At 42.6% G+C, this 13599-nt stretch overlaps 1 protein-coding gene across 1 annotated transcript in view; it reads right to left on the minus strand.

Annotated features, from left to right (window-relative positions):
* Window positions 1-1787: 1787 nt before the first annotated feature.
* The window catches only part of Mvk (Mevalonate kinase), a 36112-nt gene continuing 24300 nt past the window's right edge, over window positions 1788-13599 (minus strand). The window contains exons 4-9 of the mRNA XM_065433626.1: window positions 12285-12517; window positions 10815-10863; window positions 9111-9201; window positions 8139-8252; window positions 3009-3180; window positions 1788-2118 (exon numbers count right to left, since the gene is read on the minus strand). Of these exons, the coding sequence (XP_065289698.1) occupies window positions 2012-2118; window positions 3009-3180; window positions 8139-8252; window positions 9111-9201; window positions 10815-10863; window positions 12285-12517 (766 nt within the window). The 3' untranslated portion in view covers window positions 1788-2011. The remainder of the gene's footprint in view (window positions 2119-3008; window positions 3181-8138; window positions 8253-9110; window positions 9202-10814; window positions 10864-12284; window positions 12518-13599) is intronic.

The following is a 13599-nucleotide window of genomic DNA, read 5'->3' on the forward strand; positions in this document are numbered from 1 at the left end:
AAAAGTAAAGTGAGCAAGTTTACGACGATGGAAAAAGTTATAGAGACCAGCACGAGCTTTTAACGCCTTGACACTAATGAAATGTGAGTAATATGAAAAAAATTAAATGAGCAGCACAGTTCTGCGGGGATTTGATGTTATCTATGACGTAGGCTTGATCCGGGTCTTATATGGCTGAAGCGTACTCTATTTTAGGTTAGATTAAGTTAATATAAGGAAGTTTACACACTTGCACAGAAGCATGTCAAACATTACGTTTTAAGATGTCAAGAGAATGGTTAGCAGCCACTAGAATCAAATCAATGTGATAGTTCCAGGTTAAGTCGGACTAAAGGTGATCTCCTAAATATATTTGTAAGTGGAAGCCGTCTCAACTGTTATGTCATTAAGAGTGTATGTGGTTGGGATGCGGCAAGAATTTCTTGTAAAGGAGACGAGCTTTGTCTTAGAGTCATTTAAAGTCATTAGCTATGATGAACACCAAGTGCTAATTGAATCAAGGTCAGTTTGTAAAGATTGGAGGTCACAGCATCACTTTTAATGGCTCGGTACACAACCCAGTCGTCAGCAAGCAGTGTAATTGGGGAAGATGCACAATTCGGTAAACCATTAATAAATCTTAGAAAGAGCAGGGGACCAAGCATGCTCCCCTGCAGTACACCAGATGTGACTTGAGCCATTGAAAAGTTAGAACCATTAACAGAGGTGAACGCGAAATAAGAGGAAGTCTTCAATCCATGCTAAAACCTGAGGGTGAATATTAAGATGCGATAACTTGAGTAGTAGTCTATGGTGGGGGACCCAGTCAAATGCCTCGGAAAAATCAACAAGCAATGTGTCAACTTGAATCCCGACGTCTATTAAAGTAAACGAGTCGTTAGTAAATCCAGCAAGCTGAGTGTCAGAAGAAAACCACTAGCAAAAACTGTACTGGTATATAAATACGATGCTTTGATCTTCAAGATAGGTAATGTAATGATATGGGTGTGTATGATGTGTTCAAGGAGCTTGGAGAAAGTGCAAGTCAATGAAATGGGTCTGCAGTTTAGAGGATCAAAGCGGATGCCCGATTTGAAAATTGGCATTACTTTAGCTACTCGCCAGTCGTGAAGGATGGAGCCAGATGATAATGACTGCGAAAAAGGTGAAAATAGGACTTCAAAAATACTCTGATAATGCTTTTAAGCATTTTGTTGTTAAAGACAAGCAGATCCGTACTTTTAGTATATTTAAGGTTAGTTAATAAGGACAGAATACGATCTTTAGTTATGGCTATTGAGGGCATAGAATAATTATGAAATGAACTGAGAAGTCGAGAAGGGGTAATGACTTCATGACAGAAAAACAGATGAAAAAGTGTAGTTAACGAGTTGAGCAGAATGGGCATCATCCAGCTGATTGACAATAGAATTTGCCAAGGATGAATCAGGATGTGAATGTGGGTTAATTAAGCTCCAAAATCTTTGGGGGTTATTAGATAGCACAGTAGGTAAGACGTGCTGTAAAACTGGCACCAGGTAGCTTTAGGCAATCTTTGGCAATCCTTGTAGCTTTTCTGTAGATTTCCCATGTAGTTTATGGATTGTTAGCAACTGCCTGCCTATACAGATACTTTCTATATTTACTGGCTCTTCGCAACTGCTCATAGAACCAAGACACACTTTCACTGCACCTAATTAAAATAATGAGTATAAATCTTGAAATGAGGTTAATTAGGAAAGTGTTGAACAGCGCACAGTTCTGTTCAATGGAACGGAAAGAACATTCAGCTAAGAACCACCCAGAAAAAGAGGTTAATATCCTTTTCATTAGCAGCTTATTCTGAGTTGGGTCTAGTTATAGTACATCTTTGAGCCCGAGTTCATGATTCCGTGAGTTTGGGCGAGTCTTATGGTTAATTCGATGGGTTGCTTTCGAGCACTCTAGAGTGCTCTCACAGTGCAGTTTACATTCCGCTGACCTAAAACATGCTCTGGCCTGAAGTTAGTTCCCTTTGATCAATGAGCACAGCTCAGTCTAGCGTGACTCCAGGACAACCCAAGTCCACCTCCCAGTACAGGAAGCCTTCCTCTTCGAGCTGCTTGCACACTGCTAGCAGTTGAGCTTCACCACTTGCACCTGCACAGAATTTCATTTGCAAAAACACGGCTGTTATTCCCTGTAGAGGCAGTGTGTTTCAGCTGAAGTGTTCAAAAACGCAAAACTGCAACATATTTAAGTGATTCCCCTGAGAGGAACTTCAGCCACAGTTGTGGCCTTTCAGAACACCACGAAGCGAATAATTAAACAGATAGTTAATAAAATATAGTAACTAATCTTTCTATTGCTAAGCAATATGGGTACTTCCGTAGTAACAATAAACTTGTACTTAGTACTCATTTCTAGGTATACAACATAACCTGGAAATGAGTACAAAGCAGAATGAGTACTGCACCTCTAGCTGCTTTTGACATAAGTCCCAGCTTATATGACAGCCCTAGCCAAAATGGAGGGCGTTTTGAGCATGTCTGCCATGCTTGAAGAAACCCCTGTCAGCAACATACGACCTGCAGTTATGAACTTACCCCCCCCCCCCCACCTCTGTCCACATTACCGTGGCCTCAAGCCACAATCAACCAAGAGTGATTTGCACGACATCACTTTCAAACATTGCTTGGCCAATGTTTAAATAATGAGAGAAATGAAAATGACAGTGGACATAAAGACAGTTTGCCACTGGTGGGAGTGCAACCCAGAACTTTTAACATTACACATGCAGTGCTCCATCATTAAGCTATGCTGTGATGAACTATTCATCCCATTGCACATTTATTGCCATACCATTCAAAGAAGGTGCCTGGGCAAAGCAACTGCTGGCATGCCTTTGTTTAGAAGGACAGATTCAGCCGTATCTGGCACCATCCCCCTCCCCTTACAGCGGTGGCTCCCCCTGATGCATGCCTGATATATGTACTCTGCATGAATGGGCTGCGGTCAGGACTGTTGGTCTTTAGCAAACCTGTACGCACCCACTCCATTTTGACAGCCAACACGGCAGAGGAGCAGCGCACAGCCACCACCGCCTGCCCCCGTCAGCTTTGCGGCAAGACCGTTTTGGGCAGCAATCTCAGCAACCCTGTCCAGTCGCGGGTGGCCTACTCCGAGGCAGTTGAGCAGGGACTGGTTCATCTCCACCAGTTCCTGCATCACACACATATGCAAATTCAAATGCAAAGCAAAAGAAAACTCGTAAGCCCTCACGCTTCAATCGAGTGACTGCAGTGACAGTGTGAGATTCTGTATAGCTTTATTCCCTACTGGCATCCGCAGGAATCCTACTGAACTGAATAGAACAGTGAAAAAGGAGGACAAAAAATGGACAAGACAAGACAAAGCGCTGACAGTGCTTCGTCAGTGCTGAATCTTCTCTCGTCTGTCCTTCGCTTTCTGTTCGTGCTGTTCTATTCAGTACGGATTACTGAAATGCCCATTTGTATATTCTGTTAAATGACTTCTCCTATCTCAAAGTCACCTGTGAGTTATTGTGGCATTATGATATACAGGTGCTGTCTACATGAGTACAATGACAACAGCACCCTGCTAGTTGCTCCACCAGTGATGCACCACTTCTCTACATTGCTGAATGCCAAATTCTGATCTGTATAGTAATTCCATAGCATTAAACTCCAGTAAGGACGCTAACCCGGTGGCACTGCCAGTATGCGGCACGCAACCCGTTTGCATTCATTGTACAGCTGTCCTTTGGCCTGCTGCTTCATGCCGGGGATGGAGGCACTGCGCAAGCCGGGGCGACCAGGGCGGCGCAGGAGCTCTACGCTACCCGATGCCACATGCTGGATCCACCACCATACTCATCGTGAGAATTGCATCGTCAACACCGGAAGATAGCATGCTCAGAGATCTTGGCCCGTGATCTGCGTTCAGCGCCACTGCTCTCCGCTGCTTTAAATAGCCTGCCTGGGATCGACTCGGCCACTGGACACGGTGGCACTGCCAGTATGTGGCACACTAACCCGTTTGCATTCATTGTACAGGTGAGAAAGGATTTTGGATATTGCATCCGCTCAAGCGACCCTTTCTTGCTAGTGCTGCCGTGCCCACCGTTTTGTATTCTGGTTTTTGATGTCGCCTTGGCCTTGACAAAATTGCTGCTATTAGGTGGTGATATTGAAACTAACCCTGGCCCCGATCTAACCCAAATTTCAAAACAGCTCAAGGATATTGCAGCCGAGATCAAAAATATTAAAGAAGAACGTTTAGTAGATATAGAAAACAAGCTTGACCTCCTTGCAGTCCTTGAAAACAGAGTCGAATCCTGTCAACAAGAAATTGCCTGTATGAGCGAAGTAATAGACATTCTTCAACATAAAATTGACGACCTTGATAACCGCAGTAGGTGATCTAACCTAATTATCTATGGCCTAAAGGAAAAAAACGATGAAACTAGCGAGTCGTTAGAGCAAACTGTAAACAAAGAAATTATCGAAGACACCCTGGGACTAGAAAAAGTTGCCATCGAGCACATACATAGGTTGGGGAAACGCGCCACAGATAAAACTCGACCGGTAATAATGAAGTTACTTGACTACAGACAAAGAGTGGCAATCTTAAGCCAAGGTTTCAAACTAAAAACAACTGACTACTTAATTGGTGAAGACTTCCCTAAAAGAATAAGAGACATACGGAAGGAACTTTGGGATAGTGCAAAACCAAACCGTGAAATAAAGGAAAAAGTATCACTTTCTTTTGACAAACTTTACATTAACAAATGCGCATATATTTGGTACGCAGAGAAGAAGGACAAAGTATCGATGCAAAAAAACGACGCAGAAACAAACCGCCGAATAACCCGCAGAGCCGCTTAAGCGGCAGTCAAAAGGTTAACATTGATAAATGTAAATGCCCGCAGTGTCCTAAATAAAACAGAAGCCTTGGAAAGCCGTCTAGTAGATTACGAGCCCGATATTGTGGCCATCACGGAAACATGGCTATCACCCGCTATGTTCAACCACGAGATTGCCCCGCCAAACTACACAATCATCCGAAAAGACCGACCTTCACGAGGTGGAAGAGTGGCCTTACTGATAAAAAAACTGTCTTCACCTTGCCCTTCTTCCCGAGGTGAACAACGCTGCAGCCATTTTTTGCAAGCTTTTGTGTGACGGGACGTCAATCGTAACCGGTTGCGTTTATCGGAGCCCTTCCTCTGACAATGCATGCCTTTCAGCAATTCAAAAATATATGCAGCGTCATGTCCATCAATCCAGGATTATTCTTGCGGGCGACATTAACCTAGCTGACATAGACTGGCCCACAATGCATCATACATCAGAAGCTTCAGAAGTGCTAATAGACTTAATGCTAAATTTTAACCTACATCGACTTGTCACTCGTCCTACCCGCGTTCAAGGCTCAACGAAAAATATCCTCGACCTCATATTTCTTAGCAACCATTTTTCTACAAGTCAAGCACAAATAGACATTATTGAAGGAATATCTGATCACAGTATACCTATGTGCACATTCCAGCTTGATCATTGTATCACTACCCAGTCTACAGTAAAAAGCTTGTTTAACTTTCATAAAGCAGATGACGCCAGCATACTAACTTATCTGTCGCATGAATTCAATTCCTTTTCGGAAAAAGCATCTCAGGAATCTACTGATGTAGATGCATTGTGGCTACATTTTAAGAACATTGTCCTGCACTGTATAACTAATTATATTCCAATGCAAAAGAAAAAACAGCACCTTAAGAATCCATGGATCACACACGAAATCATCCATGCTAAACGGCGCGCAAATCAGCTATGGAAGTCAAACAAGAATAACCCAAAACCATCTACAACCTTGAAGTTAAAATCTGCAGTTATGCATTTCAAGCAGAAACTAAAAGATTCAAAACAATATTACTACAGTGTCACTCTTGCTAGCTTCCTAAAAAATAACCCACAAAGATTCTGGAAACATCTGCGCAGTACCGAGCAGACTACAACCAAACTAACTGAAGAAGAAAAAAGTGCAACGGCAAACAAATATAACAATTTCTTCAAATCAGTCTTCACGGAAGACAATGGTACACTCCCCCCTCTTCCATTATCCTGTACGTCAGTGCTTGATCGGTTAATAATAACGAACGCCGGAATCCACAATCTTCTCCTTAACATTGACCCTAAGAAATCAAACGGGCATGATGAAATTCCAGATGAATTCCTAAAAAAATATGCTGAGTGGTGCAGTAGATATCTGGGACACATTTTTCGTAAATCACTAGCAACTTCTAATCTACCACACGACTGGAAAAAGGCTAAAATAATACCGATCCACAAGAAAGGAGACAAAAATAATGTTGCCAATTTCAGACCCATATCTCTCACCAGCACTTCGTGCAAAATACTAAAACACATCATTCTAAAACACATGACAGTATTTCTAGAATGTGAAAACATGCTATCGCCTCACCAGTATGGTTTTCGATCTAGCTTGTCAACCATCACTCAACTAACAGAGGTAGTTCATGACCTTGCTCTTAGTACTAATAATCGTTCTCAAATTGACATGATTTTACCTGACTTATCTAAAGCTTTTCATTGCGTGAGTCACACTAAGCTAATTGCAAAAGTAGAGCAAGCCATAGGGAAAGGAGAAGTTTCTGCTTGGATAACAGCTTTTCTAACACACCGCTCACAACTTGTTATGTTTGACCACACGCCATCTGATGTCGTTCCTGTCACATTTGGAGCATCACAAGGCTTGGTACTCGGGCCGCTGTTATTTCTGATTTTTGTTAACGATATAACCAATAATATAGGGTGCAAAATCAAACCCTTCGCGGATGAGTGCGTGATATATAAAGAAATTAACAGCCATAACGACCATCTCGATCTTTCTGATTCCCTTAACACACTAGCCGAGTGGCGCTCCCAGTAGCAAATGTCTATTAACGTCAATAAATCAGTGGCAATGACAGTAACAAGAAAAAAAAGCAACCCTCTCATTTTGCCTATACCGTTAATGGCATGCCTCTTTCCATGGTTGAGCAACAGAAATAATTAGGGATAACACTGACATCAAACCTCAATTGGGAAACACACATAACTAATATTACAGCTACTGCACTACAAAAGCTATTTTATCTAAAAAGACACCAAAAGATCGCTACAACGAACATTAAGCTTCTGGCCTACAAAACATTTGTGAGACCTATTTTAGAATATGCTAACACAATTTGGTTTCCTTACACAACAACTAGCATAGCTAAACTTGAAGCTGTACAAAGAAAAGCCGCAAGGTTCATTCATAGCAAATATCATTCTACTGACTCACCTTCACGTCTCTTAGCTTCCTCAGGCCTCAACACATTATCGACGAGAGCGAAACAAAGTCGACTAAAATTTCTGTTTCAAATGCTGCACTGTCAGTATAAAATTGATACCACGCGGTACATTTCATGTTCGCAATCTAGAATAACACGGCATCAACACGAACATACGCTAACCGAGTATTCCTTTTCCAATGACGCATTCAGGTACTCATTCTTTCCTCAAGTAATCAGAGAATGGAATGAACTTAACTCGTCATTAACAGCGACAAATTCTTTATCCCTGTTCGTTTCACAACTGGAGCTCACCACAAGAGATTATTAACGACTTCTCATGTTTGTTCCCTATTCTCTTTATGTTAAACTAACAGTACTTAGAAAAAAAAATGTACATGTATACACTTGTTTGTTCCTAAATACTTCACGTTTTTGCTTTGACTATGATATGCCCCGGTTGTTGTTCATTTTATTCTGCTTTGTTTAGTGTTCTGTTGTATAGCTTATCTACCTTATCTTTTGTATATTGTTGAATATCGTTGCTTTTTCATTCTTTGTGTAGCTCGCACATGTATTTATGTAGGGAAAAGGAAGTGTTCACGCCTGTCTGCTAGTCTCTCGGCTGAGAGCGGCAGTATTGTAAAATAAGTAAATAAATAAATATCACACGCTTGTATCAGATTTGGCCTAGCCATTCCCTTGAGTACACTGTAAGATTGGTCCACATTGCAATCTGGGTACATCAATGGACCAATTTTGATCCATTTAATCATTGCTGATTGTGATCAGCACTCAGTGAATAGTTTTGGTAGAGGCTTACCAAGGCTTTGGAGAAAATGTTCTCTGCCATCTCAGGTGCAGTCTTCAGGAGCTTCCAAAAGGTTTCAGAAATTGCTTCGATGGATTCCAGGACTGGCTTTATAACTTCTGGAAACTGAAGAGGAAGACAATTACTTCAATTAACTGATCAGAACATTGTTGGATTTGACAGTGACTGAAATAGTAATACAGAAGGTTATAATTATGTCGCTGACTGTGGGATTACCTCATAACATTGTAATTAAGCTGAGTCTAGTAATGAAATTAATTATGCAGAAACCCGCTAGGTGTAGACTTATTCACGAAAGAGGCAGTATCACATGGGGAGAAATTTTATTTATATTTTTATGCACTCGCAAAGATATGGATGTACAAAATACTAGCAAACACATGGGGCTTACTTTGCCCCAAAATTTATCCATGAGCTATTCTGATTGTTACATACTGTCACATATCACAAAGATAACAGAGATCCTAAACAAGAGAGAGGTTCCCAGGATGATGGAGGGTTGAAGCGATTAACTGTGGTAGAACAAGGAATGTCGCTCAAGCCAAGGTTTCAACAAGGTGAGTTGTCTTAATTGGGGTGTTGCTTCCCTGACGAAGGGAAGCAACACACCTTGTCAAAGTGTTGGCTTCAGCCAGTGGCGTAGCTAGGTCACGTGGCACCCGGGGCCCTTAAGTCTTCTGTCACTCCCCCCCCCCCCCCCCCTCTGGGTGTAGCCGGCGGAAAGAGGGGTGTCTTCAGACGTATATGACACCCCCCCCCCCTCCCTCACTGGCCCCTTGCACCCGGGGCCCACGGCCCCCCGGCCCCCCCTGTTGCTACGCCACTGGCTTCAGCGACATTTCTTATTCAAAGATAACAGAGGCAGGTTTTCACCACTGTAATGAAAATGATCAGACTAAACATTCTGATTTAGACAGTCTAGACATCTGACAGCATTCGGAAGGCACACTGAACACACGTTACCTGGTCGTGCCTCTTCTTGACACCTGCCACCAGAATCTTGGTGTTTCTGGGAACTTGGGTGTTCACCAGCAATACCTTGTAGCTGGGAATGCTGAAAAAAAAAATGCCTTATAATGCTGCCATGAGAACATTTACGTGCTGAGCAACTGCCTTGGTATCAGAAACAACTAAGACCCCAGAAAAGGTCTATGCATCCCTATGAAAGAAAGTTAATGCTTAGTCCCAGTGCTGTTACCTTTTTTCTGAACAATTCCATCACGCTGTCTCATTGTTTTCCAGCGGCAACACTGACTGGGACAGCCTTCAGCACAGAAGTGCCACTGCAACATTGCTACACAATGTTGCCATACTCACCTGCTTTGATTAGTTTAATAAACTTGTATGCATTCATCTCAGTTATTAAGTACTTGCACTTTATTCAGTGTGCATGAATGCATACAAATGTGCACACATCCACACGTACACTTTTCATTCTCTTGTTCTCTGCATGTACTTGCATATATGCCCATGTCTTATGCAATTGAGGGAAGCCTTTAAGGTAATAAAATTAAGCGAAATATACAGTATTTCAATAAAATTGTTATTTCTGTTTTGTCATTGGCATGCTTTGGCTTTGCTGGTGGCAGCAACTTGCTCACTTTCAATCACGATACCCGAGACAAACTAAATTTTTGCCAAGCCCTCACGAAACAGTCAGGCAAAACTTCATTATATTTCTGCTGCATGCACATATGCCGATTTGCGGAAGAGTGTAGGTGGAACGCGAGACTGTGACACAACCACATTCACATTATTATGTTTCTGACGTGTCCTCCCCGCCACAGACGTACATGTGTGCACATGCTATTTCATTTTCTTCGGTAACACGAACAAAAGCACTTCACAAAAGCCACATTTGTCCACATAATCAGTAATAGGTTGTAAAAAGCAACACTGTTACCTGTTATTTTATTATTGGGGGAGAGAAGAAGTAAGTTATGTGCAGCTTGTATTTTCTAGGTTTCTGAAAGAAAAAGCCGTCATTCACTTGATTTGTAGCACGAATCTATTGCTACACACGTGTGGTATTTGATGGTTTGAATTAGGCGCGTGGGCGCCATCACTCGAGAAAAGAGGAGAAAGAACAAACTGGGCTCGCGCTGTGAATCTAACCAGTCAGCGCTGCAACCGCCATTGTAAATATAACCTGAAAATAGTTGTTCGTTTTACTGACTCATCCTTTGCGTAACACTATGAAGAATGCCCATGCGGGTTTTTCAGAAAGAAAGCTTCGCAGTTGAAGAAAAATTCACCCTGGTCCAAGGATCAGACCCAGGACCAACTCCTTTGTGGGGCAGTGATTGTACCACCTGAGCGAACCAGGAGGCTAGCAGATTGCATAGTGAGGCCAAATTATTCGGCAATTCCAAGCACAGGGACATTGAATACAGAAGACCAGTTCTGCAAAAGCCCGCTAGGTAGAGGAAGGTTCAGAGCTCAGATGGTAGAGTGACTGCCCTGGAAAGGCATTGGTCCTGAGCTCGATACTTGGAACAGGACGAATTCTCCTTCAACTGTGAAGCTTTCTTTCTGAGAAACCCATATGAGTTCCTGTTGCAGCTTCGTGCTACTGTTTAGTAGATGACAATTTTTCCCTTTTATGAGTCTTCCTCTACACTGTGGATTTCCTGCAGAACTGATATGCAATTACTAGGTTTCACTCACCTCTCAAGAATTTCACTTATTTTCCCACCCTTGAAAAGCACGGCACCTCCTGAAAAAAAAAGTGAAAGTCCGTTTTATATGATTTCAGCAAAAGCCACTTACTTTTTTTTCAACTCTTAGATATCAAGGTTGGGTCCCTTCAGGAACCATGTATGACATGGCTGGCCATGACCGTAACCGATTTCAGTTAAGGCCACCTCTGTGGGTTCGGAATAATAAAATTCACCAACAATTATGATATTCCATAATGCGAAATTTGAGTGCAGCTCTATACATGTTTTCCTTTCATGATATATTGTCGGGCATGCACAATCGATCTCGTGCGGCACGTTGCTAATGGAGTGAAGTGCATCGCCACTGCCTTGCTAATCTTGAGATCGCAAGAGGCAGCGTGTGGGTGACACGTGGGCACGATTCACAGCCGCTGCCACCGCCGAACCTCCCAGACGACATACATTACTCTGGTGCCATCTCATAGCTATCATCTCCACACTACGCTTTTCTTCTCACACTTTTGCCATACTCTCCTCCCCCCTGTTTCCACCTCATGGTTCTGTTGCGCCCTCCTATCCGCCTTAAATCCTCCTTGCACTTCTCCCTTGCCACTTTTATTTGTTTCATCTCCCGCTGCGCGCCACATTCACTCTCGTCTTTCATTGTGCTCATTTGCTCGGTTATGCCGAAAAAGCTGACGCTCACTGCAGGAATGGGTGCCTAAGAGTTGTGCTCTAAAACAAAAGTATACATAAAGATCCAGTCAAATCAATTCCTTCCTAACTCAAATAACGTTTTCTTGAGTCAGTACAGAGTAAACATGAAATTCAGCAGCGTGAAAGCAAATTGGGAAGTTACTGAATCATTGCTTTATCATAGGAAATAAGTTAAATGAGTTAAAAAAGAACAGACACAGCTGGGACACGAAACAGCACAGCCGTTCACTATTAACCAAAGTCATTAACACCACCACAGGTTGTGTGTGTGTGTGTGTGTGTGTGTGTGTGTGTGTGTGTGTGTGTGTGTGTGTGTGTAAAAGAAAGCAAACTAACATTACTTGTAAACAAGCACCTGTGCTGTTCCCTGTCTTGCCCGTGTCTTTCATTGCACTCCTATAATTTATTTCGTGTAATGAGCCAACTTTAACAACTGCATACTTCATACTGCAGTCTTCATAAACACCCAAGGGCATGGAGACTGAATACTACTATCTACGACAGCATACTTCATAAGCACCCAAGGACACTGAGAATAGCAGGCTCAGCCTGAAGCCATTGCTCTATTAAAATAGTTCATCAATGGTCCTGATGACCATGATGATGGTAAGGACCATGTTGAAACGCTGTATTCAGGCTGTAACCTTGCAATGTGATCCTCTTGCCAGTTCTTCTTGCCTGTCCTTGCCCTAAGCGAACATATAAATGTATCTATTCATGTATTTCGTGAAAGGAAGCAAATCATTTAATTGAGAAGTACCGTAGGTGCAGATGGTGTTGTCAATGCCCGAGGGCTGACCGTGCAGGATGCACTCTGCCTGGAAGGCCCACAAGGAGATGAGCTCGCGGTCCTTGCTAGAAAGAGTATGTTGCACAGCTCCGTATTTTGCCAGGAGCACCGTCGCCAAGGCCGTGCTGTAGGATGCTGATGATCCGAGACCAGCCCCCAGTGGCAGCCTTGAATTGACAGTGAACTTGGCAGGGCCAAAGTGTCTGCATCATTCAAGCAATATTCCAGCTCAAGTTACGTCACCGACAATATTTAAAAGTACGAGACTCGTTCATGCCGGAGCTAGAGTAGGTGAACAAAGAAGTTGCAGCTGGTGATTAAGGATTTTCAAGACACCTTCTTGGATACCTATTAGGCTAATTGTGTGCTGACCGCAACCCTTGTGTTCTTTTGTGTCCTTAGGAGTAATAGTTGGAGTGTTATTGTACTGCTTGGTGACTATTAGTAAGGAAGTTTGGTGACTGCGTTATATTTGAATGCCTAGCTGGGAGTTGTGTGCTTTGTTGTCTGTAAAGGGCCTCGAACAATTTCACGCTACTGAGTAGTGGCTTTCTATCTGGGCTAGTTTCCCTTAATTTGAAAACTAAGGGTACTACAACCTTGAAGCAGTCCTAGGCATCATGACTCGCCTATTTCATATCCACTGCAGGACGAAGGCCTCTCCTAGTGATCTCCAATTGCCCTCGTTTTGTGTCAGCTGACACCAACTTCTGCTTGCAAATTTCCTGATTTCATCACACCGCCTAGTCCTGAGCCATCACTCGACTACCCTCCCCTTCTCTTGGCATTTATTCTATTGCATGAATGGAACATGTACCAGCTGACTGCCCTACGCATTACATGGCCTGCACAACTCCAATCCTCCCTCTTAATCTCAAGTAGAATCAAGTAGAATATCAGGTACACCTGTCAATTCCTTTTGTCAGTTCTGTGTCTTCACCGCGATTCACAGGCATCAACAACTTGCCCAGCTCTCGATCTTATCAGCTAGGCCTGTTTGCTGCCTAATTTATATTGTGCTTTTTCCATCTCTTTATGTTACATGAATAATTTTTTGTTCCATTACTTACCGCACAGTCAGCATTTTTTCAAGCTTTCTTTTGTTTAACCTCCAAGTTCAACCTTGACAGGTTAGTAGATAATCCATAGGTAATGAAAGTGTGCCCATTTAAGAAGGACGTGGCAGTTATAACAATGTATCACTGGTGAGTGACATTGGAAATTTTACATATGATTGACAAGGTGACACTTCAGACAATATGCAGGACCAGATACCAGCAGTGTA

This window comes from Dermacentor albipictus, chromosome 2, assembly GCF_038994185.2.
Source record: "Dermacentor albipictus isolate Rhodes 1998 colony chromosome 2, USDA_Dalb.pri_finalv2, whole genome shotgun sequence".
Taxonomy (NCBI): domain Eukaryota; kingdom Metazoa; phylum Arthropoda; class Arachnida; order Ixodida; family Ixodidae; genus Dermacentor; species Dermacentor albipictus.